Genomic DNA, 20,714 nt, shown 5'->3' on the forward strand with positions numbered 1-20,714 from the left:
GACCGGGCTCTGACCCCCGAGGGGGCTGGGAGGCCCCCCCAAGATGGGGCTAACCGGGGGGATCCGGTTATCTGTGCCTGCAAGACCTGTGTTGGACTGTGTTCCTGTCGCCTAAATAAACCTTCTGCTTTACTGGCTGGCTGAGAGTCCTGGTGAATCGGCAGGGAGCCCGGGGGTGCAGGGCCTGGCTCCCCCATACTCCGTGACACCGCCGAATTGCCGTGGATTCCCCCCCGCCCTTTGCCACTTGGGTGGCAAAAAAGCTAGAGCCGGCCCTGGCCCAGGCCCTGGAGCCGATGAATGGCACATCCCTCACTGCAGGGCCCTGCCAGCCACGTCAGGCCTGCTCACGCTGTGAGCTTCCCCACGGCAGTGCCCCGTTGGCAGCCGAGCCTGCCTGGGGCTGGCCGGCGGTGCAGGGGTTAAGGTGGTGAGTGTGGTTCAGGTCAAGTTACTTCCCCTAGAGCACTGGGAGGAAACTGTCTTTTGCCGTTGGTTTGGGGCCAGCGGAGGGAGGCGGAGGCAGTTTCCGCAGCCCGGGACTGGAGGCAGCAGCCCCTGTGGAGCTTGGAGCTCGCACCCTGGGGATGAAGCCACAAAGGTGAGTGGGAGCCTCCTGCTCTGGCTGTCCCCACTTACCCACCCCCCCTTCACCCCCCCCCTCCTCCCCACCCCCTTCACCCCTATGCACCCCACCCCCTGCACCCCCCACTTCTCCACACCCCCTGCACACCCCTTGCACCCCACCCCTTGCACCCCACACAATTCATATCCCCTGCACACCCCACCCACACCCTGCACCCATCCACAATCCATATCCCCTGCACACTCCCTATGCACACCCCACCCACACCCTGCACCCACCCACAATCCATACCTACTTCACAGCCCCTATGCACACCCCACCCACACCCTGCACCCCCACACAATCTATATCCCCTGCACACTCCCTATGCACACCCCACCCACACCCTGCACAGCCTGTAAATCCCGTACACCCCCCGCACACCCTCTTACGCACACATCATACCCCCTGCACAGCCTGTATACCCCCTATACACACCCTACACCCCTGTACGCACACCCTGTACATCCCAATGCACACCCCTACAAACCCCTGCAGACATACACCCGGCATACCCTGTACATACCTCCTTCACACACACCAAATTCCTTGCACACCCCACAAGCCCCTGTTCATCCCTACTCCCACGCCCCTCGCCACACATACATCCCCTTACACCCATCCACACATCTCATACCTTCCTCTACACCCTACCCACCCCTACGCCCTGCGCACCCCGTACACACCCACCCACCCCATAACCCTGCACAGCCCCCACACACACCTTGTACATGCTTACACCCCATCCACCCTGCCCACCACATAGGCACCCCCTACACACACACACACACAGCCTACACAACTCTCTCTCCACCGCGCCAAGCCCTGCACACGGGCGCTTTCACCCAGCGCCGTCTCCCTTGGAAAGGCTGGGGCAGCTTAGGGTCAAGTGTTTGGGGCTGATGGGGGGCGACCCCCAAACAGTAAGTGATCCGTGGCGGGGGGGAGTGTCCTTGCCCCTGACACAGACCAGCGGGTTGGGCTTTTCCCTGCACTTTGGCAACACTTGTTGAATTCATCCTGCCAGTAAAGTTTCTTTGAATGGAGCTGAACTGCCTGTGTGTGCCTGGGGGCAGTGGGGTGTGAGGCAGGTGTGTGATGAGGACATGCGGAGTCTGCTATGGGGTGTGCCCACGGCATGCATGGCCTGTAAGGCAGCGTGTGCACGAGGGCCCAGCGCAGGGCCGCCCAGAGGATTCCGGGGGCCCGGGGTCTTCGGCGGCGGGGGGCCCTTCCGTTCCGGGACCCGCCGCCGAATTGCCCCGAAGACCCGCGGCGGGGGCCCCCCCGCCGCCGAATTACCGCTGAAGACGGAGCGGGACCCGCCGTCGAAGCGCAGCCCGGTCTTCGGCGGTAATTCGGCGGAGGGGGGCCCCGCCGCGGGTCTTCGGGGCACTTCGGCGGTGGGTCCTGGAACGGAAGGGCCCCCCGCCGCCGAATTACTGCCGAAGACCGGGCTGAACTTCGGCGGCGGGTCCCGCTCCGTCTTCGGCGGTAATTCGCCAGCGGGGGGTCCTTCCGCCCCGGAGCGGAAGGACCCCCCGCCGGCGAAGACCGGGAGCGAAGAAGCTCCTGCGCCCAGCCGCACAAGAGTTTGCCGGGCACCCCAGAGCGAGTGAGGGACCCCGCTCCAGGGGCCCCGAAAAACTCTGTTGGGGGCCCCCGTGGGGCTCGGGGCCTGGGGCAAATTGCCCCTCTTGCCCCCCCCTCTGGGCGGCCCTGGCCCAGCGGGGTGGGGAGAGGGGGTGTCGGGTGTGTGTGTGAGAGGTGGGGTGGCTGGGGTGTGATGGGTGGAGGGGAGAGACATTGGGGGTATGGGGCAGTGGGGACATGTGCGGGGTGAGGAGCGAGGGCGTGTGTGCCAGAGTGGGACGGATTGTTCTGTGTCAACAAGTTGTTGGAGGTGTTAATGTGTGTGAGCTGCCTGACGGGAGGGCTGGGGGTGGTGCGCCTGGGGGCGTAGGGAGGCTGGCCTGGGCGTGCGAGCTGGGGGCGTAGGGAGGCTGGCCTGGGCGTGCGAGTTGGGGGCGTAGGGGGGCTGGCCTGGGCGTGCGACCTAGGAGAATGTGGGGGGCTGCCCTGGGCGTGGGAGCTGGGGCTGGGAGGCTGGCCTGGGCATGGGAGCTGGAAGAATGTGGGGGCCTGGCCTGAGTGTGCGAGCTGGGGCTGGGGGGCTGGACTGAGTGTGCGAGCTGGGAGAATGTGGGGGGCTGGCCTGGGCGTACAAGTTGCAGGGTGGGCCTGTGGGTCCTCCCCCTTCCCAGCCCCAGGGATCGACTCCAGAGATTGCTCCGGCCAGGCCTATTTGCAGCCTAACCTTGCGTCTGTCCCCACGGCTAATCTGTGGCGTGAGCTCCACGCCTGTGGAAACATCTGGGGCTAGTCCCCGGGCTGGGGGGCTGGGGCTGCGCAGGGGGGCAGAGAGCTGCTTCCCAGCTGGTGGGGGGTGTGATATTTTGCTTCTGGAAACTGTCAGTGTCTTTTGCCAAAGCAAATCTCCCCCCGTCTGCACACGTCCTTCCAGCTCGTGCTTGGCTCCCGGCTCCTGGCTCCCGGCTCCCGGCGTGGGAACCGCTGCAGGGGCCATTCGAGTCCAGCCCGGCTGCTGGGAACGGCTGCACTCCCCAGCTGCGCCAGGCTGGGCTGCGAGGCTCCGGGAGAGCCTGGCGGAGGGGCAGGCCAGGGGTGTGGCTCCAGCACGCAGCAGAAAGCCAGGGGAAGCTGGGAACGTTCCCCTGGATCATTCACAGAGCTGCTGGGTGCCCGAGCCACGCTGCAGGCTGGGGGCTGGCCCAGGAGTGCTGAGGCTGCATGCGTTTGCCACGCTCTGCAATGTGTGCACCACACAACATCCTCTCCAAAGTCCTGCTGGCTCTGCGCTGAGGTCTGGCCCCACTCGCGCCCCACTGGGACGGGTGGCGGCTCCAGAACCTCAGTGCACTCCCTGGGGTGGCTCCCAGCAGGGCCCGGAATGGAGGAGCGCCCAGGCTGCCAGGCCCCGGGCCCGGCACTGTTCTGAAGGCTGGGTCGTGCTGCTGTCCTAGAGCTCAGATAGGGTCGCGAAGCACCCCGGCTTCCCAGCGCAGAGCTGCCTCGCAGACACGCCCCACGTGACTTCCCAACTCCCGCAGGCTCACAAGCTCTGCAAGGCAGCAGCGGCTGCCGGGACTCAGGATGTGGAGCACCGGGAACCAAGCGGTTCCTGCCGAGGAGGTGGAGCATGCATTGCTCCATGGCCTGTCTCTGCAGGTACAGCAGCAGCCACTCCAGTTCCTTCACCTACAGACCTGCCTAGGCCTGCTCCACGGGCGCCAACTTATGTGGGCTCCTGGGGCTTTAGCCCCAGGAATATTCACAGACAGGGGCTCTGCTCCAGCAATATTTGGAGCTAGGTTTCTCCCCTGCTCTGCGCTGCCGGCAGCCCAGAGCCCTTTAAATCCCAGCCGCGGCCGGGAGTCAGAGGGCTCTGGGCTGCCTGCAACCGCGGGGAGCTCAGAGCCTTTTAAATCCCAGCCACGGCCGGGAATCAGAGGGCTCTGGGCTGCCTGCAACCACGGGGAGCTCAGAGCCTTTTAAATCCCAGCCGCGGCTGGGAATCAGAGGGCTCTGGGCTGCCCGCTGCGGCGGGGAGCTCAGAGCCTTTTAAATCTGCCCGCTGCGGCGGGGAGCTCAGAGCCTTTTAAATCCCAGCCGCGGCCGGGAATCAGAGGGCTCTGGGCTGCCCGCTGCGGCGGGGAGCTCAGAGCCTTTTAAATCCCAGCCGCGGCCGGGAATCAGAGGGCTCTGGGCTGCCTGCTGCGGCGGGCAGCCCAGAGCCCTCTGACTCCTAGCTGGGGCTGGGATTTAAAGGGCTCTGGGATCCCCGCGGCTGCCAGCAGCCCAGAGCCCTTTGAATCCCAGGTCCTGGCCGCTGATTGCCCCCTCCCCAGACCCCTGCCCCAACTGCCCCCCAGGACCCCCACCCCCCATCTAAGCACCACTGGTCCTTGTTCCCCGATTACCCCCTCCCGAGACCCCTGCCCCTAACTGCCCCTTGGGACCTCAGCCCCTATCTAAGCCTCCCTTCTCCTTGTCCCCAACAGCCCCCTCCTGAGACTCCACCCAACTTCCCCCCAGGACCCCACCCCCTACCTGTCCCCTGATAAACCTCCTGGACTCCCATGCCTATCCAATTGCTGCCTGTCCCCTGACTGCCCCTCCAAACCTCTGCCCCATCCAACCCCCCCTGCTCCCTGTCCCTTGACTGCCCCCCGGAACCCCCTACCCCTTCTCCAACCCCCAAACCGCTTACTGTGCCACTCAGACCAGCGTGTCTGGCTCCGTGCAGCTCCAGACAGTTGCTGCCATGCTCCCCCATGGAGCCCACAGCCCTCTCCCACCCCCAGCACCTGCCTTCCAGATTTGAACACCTCAAAATTCAGGAGTGCTCAAGCTCGGTTTGGGCAGCTTTTACTTCATTTCTCCCAAATCAGTTTCCCCTGCAAGGTGCCAACTGAAGGTGTTGGAGAACAGAGAGATCGGGTGGCCTCCTAATGCCTGGAAAAGAGACAAAGGCCGGAGGAGGGAGTGTCAGTGCCTGTGTGGACTTCTGGGAAGTGCACGGTGTGGAAGGGGATGCTGTGATGCTTTGGAACAACTCCATACAAAGCCAGTCAGGACTCTGGGGGAGCCTCCTCTCTGAGCAGACTGTCTCCAGGGCAAGAAGCTTACACCTTCCTGGGTCTGACCTCGGAGCATTCAGCATGCCCTTCCACGTCATGCACTTTCCACAGCGAGTCTGCCCAGGCTGGTCCTGGGGCAACCAGAGGTCCTGCACCCCAACTCCGCAGTCAGATGTGACTCTCAGCCAGACAGTAAAACAGAAGGTTTATTAGATGACGGGAACACAGTTTAAACAGAGCTTGTTGGTACAGAAAACAGAACCCCTCTGTCAGGTCCATCTTGGGGGGTGGGGAGCCCAGAACCAAGTTCTGGGTCTCTCCCCATTTCCCCAGCCAGCTCCAAACTGACACTCCCTCCTCTGGCCTCTGTGTCTCTTCCGGACAAGGAGGCCACCTGATCTCTTTGTCCCCAACACCTTCAGTTGGCATCTTGCAGGGGAAACTGAGGCACCCACACAGTATTCAGAGAAAATATTAAGAACATTCCCACTTCATCACAACAGGTGCAACAAAATATAATACTGTACATTGAAGTAGGCAAGTGCTGCTTCTGACTTTCCACTTTTAATTGACCCTTGTAATCTTGTGGCACTGACGCGTTATAGCTTCATTTCATATCGGCTTACAGGGCGGGAGCGGGGGGGCACCACCATTTTGGGTCCCACCAAAAATTATACAAACCTGCCTTCTATGGCCTGCTCTGGGTGCTGCCCATGGCCCCTGAGGCTAGGCCCATGCCCCTTGGCGTGGTTCCTCTCTGCCTGGGCCCCTGGCTGGCACTGGCATGTGGGAAGTGAGAATGCACTTCTGGGAGCCCTTGTTCAGGGCCTCTGCAAGTGATTTGTTCCCCCGATAAGCCGATAAACTTTATTACACAATGCAGCAGATCATGGACTTTGTAAGCCTTCCAGGTGGCTGGCAGATCCCGCAACCCCCACAGCCTGTCTTGAGAGCTCCCACACCTGTCCAGCTCCACAGCTGCCTGCGGAGGCGGTACCCCCAGGATCCCCCACGTCAGGCTCCCAGAGCAGGCAAGGGCTCCCGGTGTCGTGGTGGGTGAGACACTGGCCTGAGCCAGCCCGTTCAGTGTGGGCAGGTGTGCGCACACAAATGCCCACCAGCCAGGGAGGTGCACACACCAACAGCCTGACAATGCACGGTGCTTTTCCTGGCCCCCGCCCCGGAGCGCCAGGTGCTTTGCAAACAGCCAGGCGGTCGCTGAGGTAGGTGTCTAGAATCCCAGGCCTGGAAAGCCCTCGAGGAGCCACCAAGTACATCTCCCTGCGCTGAGGCTGGACCAAGAAAACCTAGACCAGCCCTGCCGGGGGTTTGTCCAACCTGCTCTTCAAACCCTCCCGGGATGGGGATTCCACAACCCCCTTTGGCAGCCTGTCCTGGACAGCCCTGCACAGACGGGCAGGTGGTCTTAGCTCCCTGCTCAGCTTCTCGTCTCACCACTAAACAGGTCCAGTTTTTAACCACTCCTCACAGGGCAGATTTCCCAAACCTTGTGCCATTTTCGTTGCTCTCCTCTGGACTTTCCTAAAGCAGGGTTCCCAGACCTGGATGCAGCCTCACCAGTGCCGAGTGGGCCAGTTACCGCCTGTGTCTGATATATGGCACTATGGTGGTGACTGTAAGCATGTCACATAGGGGAAACTGAGGCACAGAGAGGCTGGAATGGGTTCCCTAGGGAGGTGGTGGAATCTCCGTCCTTAGAGGTTTTTAAGGTCAGGCTTGACAAAGCCCTGGCTGGGATGATTTAGTTGGGGTTGGTCCTGCTTTGAGCAGGGGGTTGGACTAGACACCTCCTGAGGCCCCTTCCAACCCTGAGATTCTGAGTCTATGAGCCAAGGTCCCAGAGCAAGCCAGCTATGAACCCTGGAGTTCTGATTCCCAGTCCGGCCTGCTTTATCCACGAGCACCCACTCCCCTCCCAGCATTGAGGATAGAACCCAGGAGTCCTGACTCCAGGCCCCTGCTCTAACCATTAGCACCCACTGTCACATGTGGTGGGAGACTGATCCTGTTGCTTTTCCCCAGACAGGCGCTGCCACAGGCGCCCTGTTTCCAGGGCCGGCTCCAGGCACTAGCTCAGCAAGAAGGTGCTTGGGGCGGCACGTCGGGCTCTTCGGCGGCAATTCGGAGGCGGGTCCCGCGGTCCCTCTCGGCCGCCGAATTGCCCCCGAAGAAGAAAGCGGCGCGGTGGAGCTGCCACCGATCACCGCCCCCCCCCCCCGCTGCTTGGGGTGGCAAGAACCCTGGAGCCGGCCCTGCCTGTTTCCCATTAACTTCCTCTTGGGGGGGGCGTGGGGGGGGCTTGTCGCAGGTGTTGCAAAGCTGCAGTGACCTTTGTGAGCCTCCCAACCATTAATAGGTCACCCATTAACCCGGAGCCCATAGCCCCTTGGGAGCCGCATAAAAGGCTGCTGGGCGCCTGGCACTGCTACGTGCCCTGCCTCTCCTTCCCCAGCAGCAGCGCACCATGGCAGCCGGCTTCTTCATCAGCAAGACCCTGGGCATCGTGAGCATCATCCTGGGCCTGGGCGCCGTGGCCACCATCATCGCCCTCTCAGTCGTGTACGCGCAGGCGAAGGAAAATAATGCAGCATCCTCCTCGCCCAGCATCACTTCCACCTCGGCCACCACTCTCAACCCAACCCCCCTGGCCTCCACGGCTGCCCCCGCCAACCCCTGGAACAACCTCAGACTCCCCCAGTCCCTGATCCCGGAGCACTACGCCGTGACCCTGCAGCCCTTCCTGACCCCGGACGCCACCTCCGGCCTCTACATCTTCAAAGGAAGCAGCACCGTGCGCTTCTCCTGCCAGAATGCCACCGACCTCATCCTGATCCACAGCAAGCAGCTCAACTACACGCAGCAGAGCGGCTTCCTCGTCTCGCTGCAGGGGGTGAGTGGCTCCAGCCCCCCGCCCATCGCAAAGACCTGGCTGGAGACCCAGACCCAGTATCTGGTGGTGCAGCTCCAGGGGCAGCTGGAGAAAGGCAAAAGCTACGAGCTTGTCAGCAGCTTCACGGGGGAGCTGGCCGATGACCTGGCTGGCTTCTACCGCAGCGTGTACGAGGAGGATGGAGTGACCAGGTATGGCCCCAGGGTGCCCCACAATAGGAGGTGGGCAGCCAGCTGGTGGGGGGCAAGGGAAGGGGCAAAACTGCAGCAGAATGTGGGGTGACCCGCAGCACCCAGGGGGTTCCCTAGGCACGGAACTGGCTGCAGGCTCTGGGTCTCTCCCTTCCCGTTGTGATGATTCTGCAGGCTGCAGCTGTGGGGGCAGAATCAATGTCAATGCCTGAGGGGCAGGGCGTTCCCACGCCCCCCAAGTCCAGCTCCCCCCATACACTGCCACGGACCTGTACCATGTGCAGGGGGGAGCTGCGGGATACTTCGGGGCTGGGCACCCCTCCTACGGGCCGGGGACGCCAGGCTGACAGCAGCTGCTGGGGCCGGCTAAAGCCCGGTGAAATCTGGAAATCCTACAAGCTGCAGCTGGCAGCCTGGGGCCCCAGACCCCCCCCCACCACATCCCTAATGTCACTGGGGGGAGTTCTCTGGGGTACGGTCGCCTCTTCCTGCTGGCTGTGCCCTTCCTCCTACTCCCATTCCCCCTGCCCCCCGGGCCCAGCCTGCCGGGTCCGTCCTCCCCCCATTCCCCCGCCCCCCCGGGCCCAGCCTGCCGGGTCCGTCCTCCCCCCCATTCCCCCGCCCCCCCCCGGGCCCAGCCTGCCGGGTCCGTCCTCCCCCCCATTCCCCCGCCCCCCCCCGGGCCCAGCCTGCCGGGTCCGTCCTCCCCCCATTCCCCCGCCCCCCCGGGCCCAGCCTGCCGGGTCCGTCCTCCCCCCATTCCCCCGCCCCCCCGGGCCCAGCCTGCCGGGTCCGTCCTCCCCCCCATTCCCCCTCCCCCATGGGCCCAGCCTGCCGGGTCCTTCCTCCCCCCCATTCCCCCTGCCCCCCGGGCCCAGCCTGCCGGGTCCGTCCTCCCCCCATTCCCCCTCCCCCGGGGCCCAGGCTGCCGGGTCCGTCCTCCCCCCATTCCCCCGCCCCCCTGGGCCCAGCCTGCCGGGTCCGTCCTCCCCCCGATTCCCCCGCCCCCCTGGGCCCAGCCTGCCGGGTCCTTCCTCCCCCCCATTCCCCCTGCCCCCCGGGCCCAGCCTGCCGGGTCCGTCCTCCCCCCCATTCCCCCGCCCCCCGGGCCCAGCCTGCCGGGTCCGTCCCCCCCCCCATTCCCCCTCCCCCCGGGCCCAGCCTGCCGGGTCCGTCCTCCCCCCATTCCCCCGCCCCCCCGGGCCCAGCCGGCCGGGTCCGTCCTCCCCCCATTACCCCTCCCGGCTGGGCCCAGCCTGCCGGGTCCGTCCTCCCCCCATTCCCCCTCCCCCATGGGCCCAGCCTGCCGGGTCCGTCCTCCCCCCCGTCCCCCGCCCCCCCGGGCCCAGCCTGCCGGGTCCGTCCTCCCCCCCATTCCCCCTCCCCCATGGGCCCAGCCTGCCGGGTCCGTCCTCCCCCCATTCTCCCTCCCCCGGGCCCAGCCTGCCGGGTCTGTCCTCCCCCCATTCCCCCTCCCCCGGGGGCTGTCTCTCCCTGGGTGGCTAATGCCCACCAGCCAGGGGCTAACAGTGCTGGCCAGGCCCAGTGCAGGGCAGGCAGGGTCTGCAGCTGCCCCCCTGCAGCTCTGCCATCGCCCCTCCCCAGCCTGCAGTGCTGTGCGGTTCCAGGCTGGGGCTCGCCTGTGCAGACCGACCCCGCCGGGGGCTCAGGGGCCCGGGGGATCTGAGCCAGCCCAGGGGTGAGCAGCCCCCTTGGGGCGCCAGCAGCAGGAGGTCTGGGGAGTCCTGGGCCTGCCTGCGGGACCCCCAAGCCGTGGCTGCCGGGGGTGGCAGGGCTGAGCGGGCTGCCTTTGCTTGCAGGGTCGTGGCCACCACGCAGATGCAGGCGCCCGACGCGCGGAAAGCCTTCCCCTGCTTCGACGAGCCCGCCATGAAGGCCAACTTCACCGTCACGCTGATCCACAGCCCCAACCACACGGCACTGTCCAACATGCCCGTGCAGAGTGAGTGAGCCGGGGCCTCGGACGGCAGCTCTGGGAACAGGGTGCCCTGCGCCAGCAGCCTCCTCCCTGCCTCCTGCCCCTCCCCACGGGCTGCGCCCATTGGGCGTCCTCGGCCCCCCACGGCTCCAGCAGGGCCCGGACCCAGGGGTGCCTGGCGAGATGGAGCCGAGCACCGAGCGCACACGGGGCCCCGGGGGCAGGGGAGCAGCTAGCAGAGAAGAGGAAGGAGTGGGATGAACTCACGTGGGCTCACACCGGGCTGCCCACTGGCTCCCCTGAGCCTGATGCTGCGCACCGTGGCCAGGCAGCCCCCCGCTCATCACAGGCTTGGGGCGGGTCGGCTCCGAGCTCGGCTGCCTGCACCTGCTGTGGCCGTGTTGGGGCAGAGGGACGGAGCACTCGTGGGTGCGGGGGGAGAAGCTTGAGGGAAGCAAAGCAGGAAACCAAGCTGGGGTTAGGGGGACTCCACGCTGGTGGCTGGGACCAGTGCCCGGAGAGATCCCCGATGTGGGCAAGGAGAGGGCCAGGCAATGGGCCCACGCCCCAGCCTTGCCAGGGGACTGCAGCCCTGCTTCAGGGGCTGGAAGGAGCCTGGCTGCCGGGGGGTGAGCTACATGCCTGCTATGGGGAGGGAGGGAGGGGCTCCCAGGGGAGCACTGCGCCCTGCTCTGGGGTGGGGATGGAGGAGCGTGGGCCTCGCTGATGGAGCCGTGGCTCTTCTTTCAGGCTCCGTGCAGCAGACCATCGATGGCACCACCTGGAACGTCACTGAATTCCAGACCACCCCCAAGATGTCCACATACCTGCTGGCCTTCATCGTCAGCCAGTTCGAGGCCGTGGAGGCCATGCAGGACAACGTGCTGGTAGGGAGCAGGACGGGGCGAGGGCGGTCTGGCTCGGCTGGGGGGTAGGGGAGCCTTGACTGAGCCTCGGGTCTCCTCTTGCAGATCCGGATCTGGGGCCGGCCACAGGCCACTGCAGCAGGGCAAGGGGACTATGCACTCAACGTGACCGGGCCCATCCTCAAGTTCTTTGAAAACCATTACAACACGCCATACCCACTGCCCAAGTCTGGTGAGTGCCAGGCCGAGACGCCAGCTGCCCAGCGCGTGGGGATGTGTGGGCCGTGTGCTGCTGGGCTGCCCTGTCCTGTGCTGGGGGGGGGGTTCCCTGCTCCCCCGTGGGGATGTGTGTGCCGTGTGCTGCTGGGCTGTCCTGCCCTGTGCTGTGCTGGGGGGGTTCCCTGCTCCCCCGTGGGGATGTGTGTGCCGTGTGCTGCTGGGCTGCCCTGTGCTGTGCTGGGGGGGTTCCCTGCTCCCCCGTGGGGATGTGTGGGCCGTGTGCTGCTGGGCTGTCCTGTCCTGTGCTGGGGGCGGGTTCCCTGCTCCCCCGTGGGGATGGGGGGTTCCCTGCTCCCCCGTGGGGATGGGGGGTTCCCTGCTCACCCGTGGGGCTGGGGGGGTTCCCTGCTCCCCCGTGGGGATGGGAGGTTCTGTGCTCCCCCATGGGGATGGGGGGTTCCCTGCTCCCCCGTGGGAATGGGGGGGTTCCCTGCTCCCCCGTGGGGATGGGAGGTTCTGTGCTCTCCCATGGGGATGGGGGGTTCCCTGCTCCCCCGTGGGGATGGGGGGTTCCCTGCTCCCCCGTGGGGATGGGAGGTTCTGTGCTCTCCCATGGGGGTGGGGGGGTTCCCTGCTGTCCCGTGGGGATGGGGGGTTTCCTGCTCCCCCGTGGGGATGGGAGGTTTCCTGCTGTCCCGTGGGGATGGGGGGTTCCCTGCTCCCCCGTGGGGATGGGAGGTTCTGTGCTCCCCCGTGGGGATGGGAGGTTCTGTGCTCTCCCGTGGGGATGGGGGGTTTCCTGCTCTCCCGTGGGGATGGGAGGTTTCCTGCTCTCCCGTGGGGATGGGAGGTTCTGTGCTCCCCCGTGGGAATGGGGGGTTCCCTGCTCCCCCGTGGGGATGGGAGGTTTCCTGCTCTCCCGTGGGAATGGGGGGTTTCCTGCTCTCCCGTGGGGATGGGAAGGTGCCAAGCTGCCTGCAGGGACTCCAAGCGTGGGTACCAACCTCAGGGCAGGCTGGTAGGAGCCAGGGCACAAACCCCAGGCTGGCGGGGAGTTCCCTACCTAGATTGCACCAGCCAGTTACTTAGTGTGAACCCCTCCGGCACTGTGACAGCCTGACCATGGAGCCACGGACAGGCCCCTGGGGCGCTCCGCTCCGCCTCACCGCCCAGCACCGCCTGCTGCTGGGACAGACGGGCCCTTCCGCCAAGGATCCCAGCAATGTTCAGGCTGCTCCCAGTCCCAGAGGACCAGTCACTTACCCCAGGGCAGTTGCACCTCCGATCTCTCACCAAAGACGGCACTTGTAGCCAATTTGATAATAAACTCCCTACCGACGTATTACTAGGGAAAGGAAGCCAGAGAGTGATTGTCAAGGTTAAAGCAGGTAAACATGGATACACCAGTCAGTTCCAATCTTAAGTTTCAAAAGGGAATAGAAGCTTCTATAATCAGCAAGCTGTGGATGTGCTTTAGGCTAACCCTGGCTGAGCAGCCGGGGACCCTTGCTTATGCCTTATAAGGCAGAGTCCAAGCAGTGCAGAGATCCAGTTCCTTCTTGTTGTGGGTGTTTATTTCCCTGCTCTCTTGTGCTCTGAGCTGTGCACTCAGCTGACGGGAGGAATCCACTTGCATGACTTGTTTTCAGGGGGGGACAAGAGGGACAGTAACCAACAGTCTTTTGTCCTCTTTAATGTTCCACTCTCCTCGGTCTGGTGTCAATGGCCCGTCCCTGCTGGGGAGGATGTGACACCGGCTGTGGGGGGGTCAGCCCTTCGCTCTAGTTACTGTCTCTCTGCTGGCTGGTTTCAGAGTAGCAGCCGTGTTAGTCTGTATCCGCAAAAAGAACAGGAATACTTGTGGCACCTTAGGGGATGTCTACACTACCCGCAGGATCGGCGGGTAGCGATCGATTTCTCGGGGATCGATATATCACATCTCATCTAGACGCAATATATCGATCCCCAAACGCGCGCCCGTCGACTCCGGAACTCCACCAGAGCGAGCGGCGGTAGCGGAGTCGACGGGGAGCTGTGGACGTCGATCCCGCGCTGTGAGGACGGGAGGTAAGTCGGAATAAGATACGTTGACTTCAGCTATGCTATTCCCGTAGCTGAAGTTGCGTATCTTACATCGACCCTGCCCCTAGTGTGGACCAGGCCTTAGAGACTAACACATTTATTTCAGCATAAGCTTTCGTGGGCTACAGCCCACTTCTTCGGATGCATAGAATGCATCTCTCCTGGCTGGTCATTTGCACAGTCACAGCTCAGGATGCAAACGCTCAGACATCCCGGTGCAGTGTGGGGTCAGAGGTTGTAAGTGCAATCAGTGCTGCAGCCGCTCACAAGCATTCCAGAAAGTCTAAACACTAAACACATTCTCATCATTCTAATGCCTGTTTTACAACCCCCCAGCTGAGCCAGACTGATCCCAGCTCGGTACCTGTCAGAGTGCAGCTGAGACATGGGCACCGTGGCATGAGCTGGTGTCACGGACTCACAGATTGTGCCCACTCTTGGCCCTGTGCGGTCCGTGGGGGGTGCCCCTTTCAGTGCGACAGCCCTTCTCGGGGGTCCACTCTCTCCTGGGGTCAGGCCCCTCCACCTCCTGGAGCCGCACCTCTCTGAGCCTTAGCACGTCTGTCTCTCGCCGTGGGCCCCCTCAGGCCTGGCCTCTCTCAATAACAGCACATCCCAGTCTCCCCTGCAGCCAGGTGGGCTCTGCCTGCTTCCCCTCAGCCCCGAGCCCCCCTGCTTCCCAGCTGGGCCTCCGATATCCCCGGCCCCAAGCCCCCTCTGTCCATTGTCTTCTCTCCAGGAAAACAGGGTTGTAAACAGGAAGACCTGGGTCTCCTCTCCTCTCAGCCCCCCTCTGGCAGGAACCGGCTGGTCAGGTCACCGGGGTCCTCTCTCTGCAGCCCATTGTCCTCCCACTGGCCAAAACCAGCTGTGTCTCCTGAGCCGGGTCTCCGGGTCACTAGGTCACCAGTCGCTGGGGTCTCCATCCTTCAGGCCATCAGCCGGGGTCCCGAGTCCCTCTCCGGTCCTGTGCACCAACAAACTCCCTCTCCCCTCCCCTCCCCTCGTTAAACCAGTAACACCGGGGACACTGAGTCCCACCCCCTGTGCATGCAACCCCCGTGGAAAACACAGAAAACCCCAAGAAAACCCCCCACTTCATCACATCTGGCACCCGGGCTGCCAGCATCACTCTCCCAATGCCCAAATAGGGTCAGAAGGGGTGTCTCTGGCACTCCTGACTAAGCCTCAGGGTCCCCCTTTTCTTTACAAGGCATCAGGATTATTTCCAGCTCCTACTCCTGCAGAGCTAGGCTCCAGCGTAATAGTCTGGAATTGGTCCCTTTGCCTGCTGCACCCATATCAGCAGGGAGTGGCCTGTTAAAACCTTAAATCTTCTCTTAAACAGATAAGGCTTAAGTTGTTGAATAGCCCAAACAATGGCCTAGCATCTCCTCTCACTGCCAGCACAGTCCTGTTCAGTGGGGTCAGTTATTTACCCAGGAAGATAATGGGGCCCCTTGTCCCCCGGCCCAGCCTGCATCAGCATGTGCCTAGCTCAGTGTTAGATGTCAGGGCACAGCTGAAATCAGGGCTGGCAAAACCGGCTCTTTAGACAAAGTCTCTTTTATGGCCTTTAAGCCTTTCTCCCAGGCCTGGTCCATAGCAGTCAGGCTGGCCGCCCCTTATTGGTAAGGTCTGTTATGGGGGCCACAAATCCCCTTTGCAAAGCCCCGGTGATAGCTGGCCAGACTGATAGACGATTGGCCCTGCTGCTTGGTTCGGAGGGCTGGCCAATTCTCACTGGGTTCTACTTTGAAAGGATTGGGCTGAACAAACCCACTGCCCAACCTGTGCGCCCAGTACGTTACCTAAGGGTATATCTACACTACCCGCCGATCCAGCGATAAACCGATCCCCGAGTGCTCTCCCGTCGACTCCTGTACTGCAGCGCTGCGAGAGGCGCGGGCAGAGTCAACGGGGGAGCGGCAGCAGTCGACTCGCTGCGTTATTCACGTAGCTGAAACTACGTAACTTAGATCGATCCCCCGCAGTGTAGACCAGGCCTTAGAGGGCCCCATCTTGCATTGGGACACCTTGACAGTGAGGCTGGCTTCTCCAAGCCTCTGCAGTACAATTCCACATGGCTCAGGTGGTCTTGCCAAGAGTCCCTCAAAATAGCCAAGGCATCTCCTCAGGCGTCGGTAAAGCTCTGTAAGCCCTGCAGCACCTCAGTGACAGGCCTCGGAACAGGAGCCCAAAAGGTATAACCTTAGAGAGGCCAGACTTCCCTGTGAACACTGACTTTTCCTGGGCATCAGCAGCTGCGGGAATTTGCCAGTATCCTTGAGTCAAATCTAGAGTCGTTATGAATTTTGCACCCACCCCAGTGGATCCAGTCGGCCCCCTGTCCAGGGTGTGGGGTAAGGGTCAGGTTGGGTGATGGCATTTACCCTTCTAAAGCCCAGACTAAATCTTATGGTTTTATCCCTCTTGGGTACCACTATAACAGGAGACGCTCCTGGGCTTTTCGACTTAGTAATCACCCCATCCCTAGCCTGCTCTCCACCTCATCCTGAATCTGGCTGCATTTCTCCTGTAGCAGGACGTGCTCTGCTAGGAATGTCTGTTTTTGTTAGTTGAACCTGACAGGTTGGAAAGTACCTACCTGTGGTCTTTCAAGAGGGCCAACATCCAAACCCTCCCAGATGGCCGTGCTTTCTAGAGGCGTCTCTTCCTTCCTCTCCCTGGCCAGATCAGTTAAAGGAGCCGTAAATGGTCCTTCATCAGCACAACAAATCGTATTCACCCCCATCTCTCTGTCATGGGAAGCTCTCAATCTGTTGCCATGTGCTGTTTGCACAGCTCCCCTGCCATGGAGTGTCACTGCATCGTAAGTGACCTCGTTCGCGTTCTCTGTCATCTCGAAAGAGCCCTCCCAACAATCTTGCACCATGTTCTTCCTCACAGGGATCAACACTAGCCCCACGTCACCTATATGACAAGACCTTCCTCCACCACGCCCGTCATACTGAGCTGTCCGGGACCCCTGACTCTTGTCAAGGCGCTGAGGCACCAAGTCCAGCATAGACTTTCGGTTCTCTTTAAAAGGAGTGACAGACTCCCCCAAGGCTGTCCTGCCTCCCCTGTCCTGCCCTCCAAAGAGTCTTGAATCAAATCTAGGGGTCCCCTCATTTGTCTCCCATAAAGAAGAGCGAAGAGGGCAAGCCCTGTAGATTCCTGTATGTGAATAGCAAATAAGGGAGCAACACATCCCAGCCATCTCCTGCTGGGTAAGACACATCCTCAGCATAGACAGCAATGTCCCACTGAATCTTTCTACCAGCCCATCGGTCTCTGGATGGTGGGGGCTGGGGGGCGGCAGGGGGCAGCCTTTATGTGTCTCACTCCACACAGCTCAGATCACTTTCTGAAAACTACAGACATGAAATTTGCACCATGGTCTGACAAGATTTCCCTGGGAAAACCTGCTCTGCTAAAATGGTGATTAGGGCAGTAGCCACGGTTTCAGCTTCTGTGATAGACGAAGCTGTGGCTTCTGAGTGCCTGGTGGCAGAATCCACCACAACCAGTAGATACGTCTTCCCATTTCTGGAAGGTCTGGGTAGGGGTCCCACAGTGTCTGCAGACACTCTGGCAACACCTCCTTAGTGATGGGCAATGGCTGCGAAGGTGCCGCGCAGGGTCCCTTTAACCTCTGACGCTTTTGATGTAAGACACGACTCTTACAGTCATGTTTTACTGTCTCACACATGTGAGGCCAATAGCAATTCTGTCAGAGCCTCTCACAGGCTCTCTCCACTCCTGAGTGTTCGGCAAAGGGACAGTCGTGACCCACCTGAAGCACCTCTGCCCAGGGGCGGCTCCAGGCCCCAGCACGCCAAGCACGCGCTTGGGGCGGCATGCCGCGGGGGGCGCTCTGCCGGTCGCTGGGAGGGCAGCAGGCAGCTCTGGTGGACCTCCTGCAGACGTGCCTGCGGAGGGTCCGCTGGTCCCGCGGCTTTGGTGGAGCATCCGCAGGCACGCCTGCGGGAGGTCCACCGGAGCCCCGGGACCGGCGACCGGCAGAGCGCCCCTGCGGCGTGCCGCCCTGCTTGGGGTGGCGAAATGGCTAGAGCTGCCCATGCCTCTGCCCTGTGCTTATCAGGCACAGATACCTGTTTGCAAACCTCACCAGGGCTCCTCTTTTCCCTTGTGGGAGCCTCCCTGGACAACTAACCACCCCCTAGGAAAAAGTGACCCTTTCCTTCCTGGCTGGGCCGTGCCTGTGAGCCGCATTCCTCTCCTTGGCCAGGGAAGGAGCAGCCTCTTGAGCCTCCATAATGGCCTTTGGGGTCTCCCTGAAGTTAAGAGCAAAGCAATGGTGCCTCCAAACCCCTCTGTGACATACCCAGGCTACAGTGCAGACTAGTGAGCAGCTGTCTGCCCTGCTCTCTAAGCTGGGGTGCCCTGTCCACCGCTTTGCTGCTGTAGCCTCCAGTCCTGGGCCGCTCACAAACAGCCTCCAGTGCACGTCACTCCCCCCATGCAGGGCCGGCTTTAGGGCGATTCCCCCGATCCCCGGGAATCGGGCCCCTCAGCGTCCGGAAGAGGGGCCCCGCACCCTCTGCCGAAGTGCTGCCGGAAACAGCAGCAACCGATTGAGCTGCCGCTGAATTGCCACCGCTAACTTCGGCAGCGGCTCAATCGCTGCAGCTGTCTTCGGTGGCACTTCGGCGGCAGCTCTTTTGAATCGGGCCCCGCATGTCCTAAAGCCGGCCCTGCACTGCAGCCAGCCACCCCTTGGCTCTTACCAGCCGGGTTTGTACTGCAGGGTGACCCCAACACCCCCCCCCCCGGCCTGGATCTCCCCCCCTCTCGGGGGCTGCCCAGCCCTCTCCTGGAAAGTAAAGCTAGACAGAGGCTGTCGTTTTATGACTAGAAAGGACAAGGCACAGATCCTAGGGCTGCCAAACCCCAGACTTGTTCTGGAGCTTCCAGGAATTAAAGATGAATCTTTAATTCAAAATTAGGTCATGTGATGAAATTTCCAGGAATCCGTCCAACCCAAATTGGCAAACCTAGCAAATCCTGTATCCCAAATGGAGTTTGCCAAACCCTTCAGTTCAAACACCCTGGATTAGTTAAATCACTAAAACAGGTTTATTATCTACAGAGAGGGTGATTTCAAATGACTACAAGTAATGAACCAGACAAGTCAGAACTGTTACAAGAAAAATAAAGAGAAAGCACAGCTCAGGACTAATTCAACAAAGTAGGTGACAGTCAAAGCCAGGATTTTCTTACCACATGCTCTCACCAGTCTTGCTGGCCAAGCTTCAATCGATGGGGCTCGGGAAATCGGACACCTGTTCAATACGTGTGCTTTGCATTGCTGTACGGGTACATCGTCCTCCTCCAGCTCATTAAAGACTCGTCTGGCTTCCCCAGTTCCTCTGGTTCACAGGAGAGGCGGCTGTCTCTCTGCTGGGATATTGCACATCCCACATAGTCTCCCAAAGGCCGCCAGGAACTCTCTTATGCATCTGTCTGGGTAGCAGTCGGGCAGGCTTGCGCCCCCTCCCTTGTGTCATGGCGGGGGCACTCCCTGGATGAGGATGAGCTTCTATCAGCCTCCTGTGCGCTGTCTGCTCAGCTTCTTCATTTGCTTTAACTGCTGCTGTTTGTTCCAGGTGTCTTTGGTAGCTTTCTCCTCAGCTGCCTGGGCTGCTTGGTCTCTGATCTGCAGTTCCACCAGCAGTCTCCGGGGGTCGCTGTCTCCCTGGGCTCCCAGGTGCTGCAGTTGGGCCAGCTCCACTGCTGAGGTTCCTCTGTGGCATGTGGGTCTTCTCCTGCCCCGGGCACCAGATCAGGAGCAAAGCTCTCAGCTCTGGAACTGGGGCTTTCTTTGGGTGGGATTTGCCCCTCTGCAGACTTGGCTGGCCAGGGGCTTTTCTCACAAGACCAGCAGAGCCTGCGGCTCACTCGTTGTGTCTGTTCTTTAACCTTTAAAACGCTCACCGTGGAGTTTAAATTTTAACAGCGCTGGGTTCTGATCCATGAGCTTAATTGACCTCTGGTATGTGAATCCTGCCAAGCTGCCTGCAGGGACTCCAAGCGTGGGTACCAACCTCAGGGCAGGCTGGTAGGAGCCAGGGCACAAACCCCAGGCTGGCGGGGAGTTCTCTACCTAGATTGCACCAGCCAGTTACCTAGTGTGAACCCCTCCGGCACTGTGACAGCCTGACCATGGAGCCACGGACAGGCCCCTGGGGCGCTCCGCTCCGCCTCACCGCCCAGCACCGCCTGCTGCTGGGACAGACGGGCCCTTCCGCCAAGGATCCCAGCAATGTTCAGGCTGCTCCCAGTCCCAGAGGACCAGTCACTTACCCCAGGGCAGTTGCACCTCCGATCTCTCACCAAAGACGGCACTTGTAGCTTCTTATAGGACTGGCGATCTGTCGATTTAGTAATAGGAAAAGGAAACCAGAGAGTGATTGTCAAGGTTAAAGCAAGTAAACATAGATACACCAATGAGTTATAATCTTAAATTCAAAAGATAACAGAAGCTTCTATAGTCCACAAGCTGTATTTGTCCTTTCGGGCTCACCCCTGCTAAGTAGCTGGGGATCCCTTGCTTATGGCTAGAAACCTTGCCCCCAGAGTCCAAGCAGCGCCGCGATCCAGTTCCTTCTTGTTACGGTTTTTTAACCTTCCTGCCACATGCCCTGAACTGGGCAGTCAGCTAATGGGAGGAATCCACTTGCATGACTCGCCTTCACAGGGTGCGAGGGGAGGGCAGAACAGCACACGGCTGTTGTCCTCTTTATCGTCCCATAACAGTCTGTCTGGTGTCAATGGCCCGTCCCTGCTGGGCAGGATGCGACCCTCGCTGTTGGGGGTCAGCCCTTCCCACTGGTTAGTCTCTCCTGTCTGGTGATTTACACAGTCACAGGGGCTCACAATGCACCCACTCAACTATTGTCTGACGACATGGGAGCCAGCTGCTAGAAGTGAGAGTTAGTGCTGCAGCCACTCACCAGCATTCACTGAACACTGCGCACGTCCTTATCACTCTCCTACCTGTTGTAACCGATCCCAGCGATCTTATTTGTCCATGTTCAGTGAGGCATGGGGACCTTGGCGAGAACTGGCCCCAGTGAGCCAGCACCACAGGGGGTCCTGTGCTCTCCCATGGGGTCGGGGGTTCCGTGCTCTCTCATGGGGTGGGGGTGGGGGGTTCCATGCTCTCCCGTGGGGTCGGGGGTTCTGTGCTCTCC

The 20,714-nt window shown here is 61.6% G+C and overlaps 1 protein-coding gene across 2 annotated transcripts in view; it reads left to right on the plus strand.

The window, feature by feature from the left end:
- Positions 1-460: 460 nt before the first annotated feature.
- LOC123344536 (alanyl aminopeptidase, membrane) overlaps positions 461-20,714 on the plus strand; it is a 37,788-nt gene continuing 17,534 nt past the window's right edge. The window contains exons 1-5 of one of the 2 annotated variants that reach the window (XM_044980873.1): positions 461-601; positions 7,760-8,388; positions 10,209-10,351; positions 11,078-11,214; positions 11,299-11,425. In XM_044980873.1, coding sequence (XP_044836808.1) covers positions 7,772-8,388; positions 10,209-10,351; positions 11,078-11,214; positions 11,299-11,425 — 1,024 coding nt within the window. In that variant the 5' untranslated portion in view covers positions 461-601; positions 7,760-7,771. The remainder of the gene's footprint in view (positions 602-7,759; positions 8,389-10,208; positions 10,352-11,077; positions 11,215-11,298; positions 11,426-20,714) is intronic. The other variant, XM_044980872.1, reaches the window with a different exon arrangement.

Source organism: Mauremys mutica, chromosome 11 (assembly GCF_020497125.1).
Source record: "Mauremys mutica isolate MM-2020 ecotype Southern chromosome 11, ASM2049712v1, whole genome shotgun sequence".
NCBI lineage: Eukaryota > Metazoa > Chordata > Testudines > Geoemydidae > Mauremys > Mauremys mutica.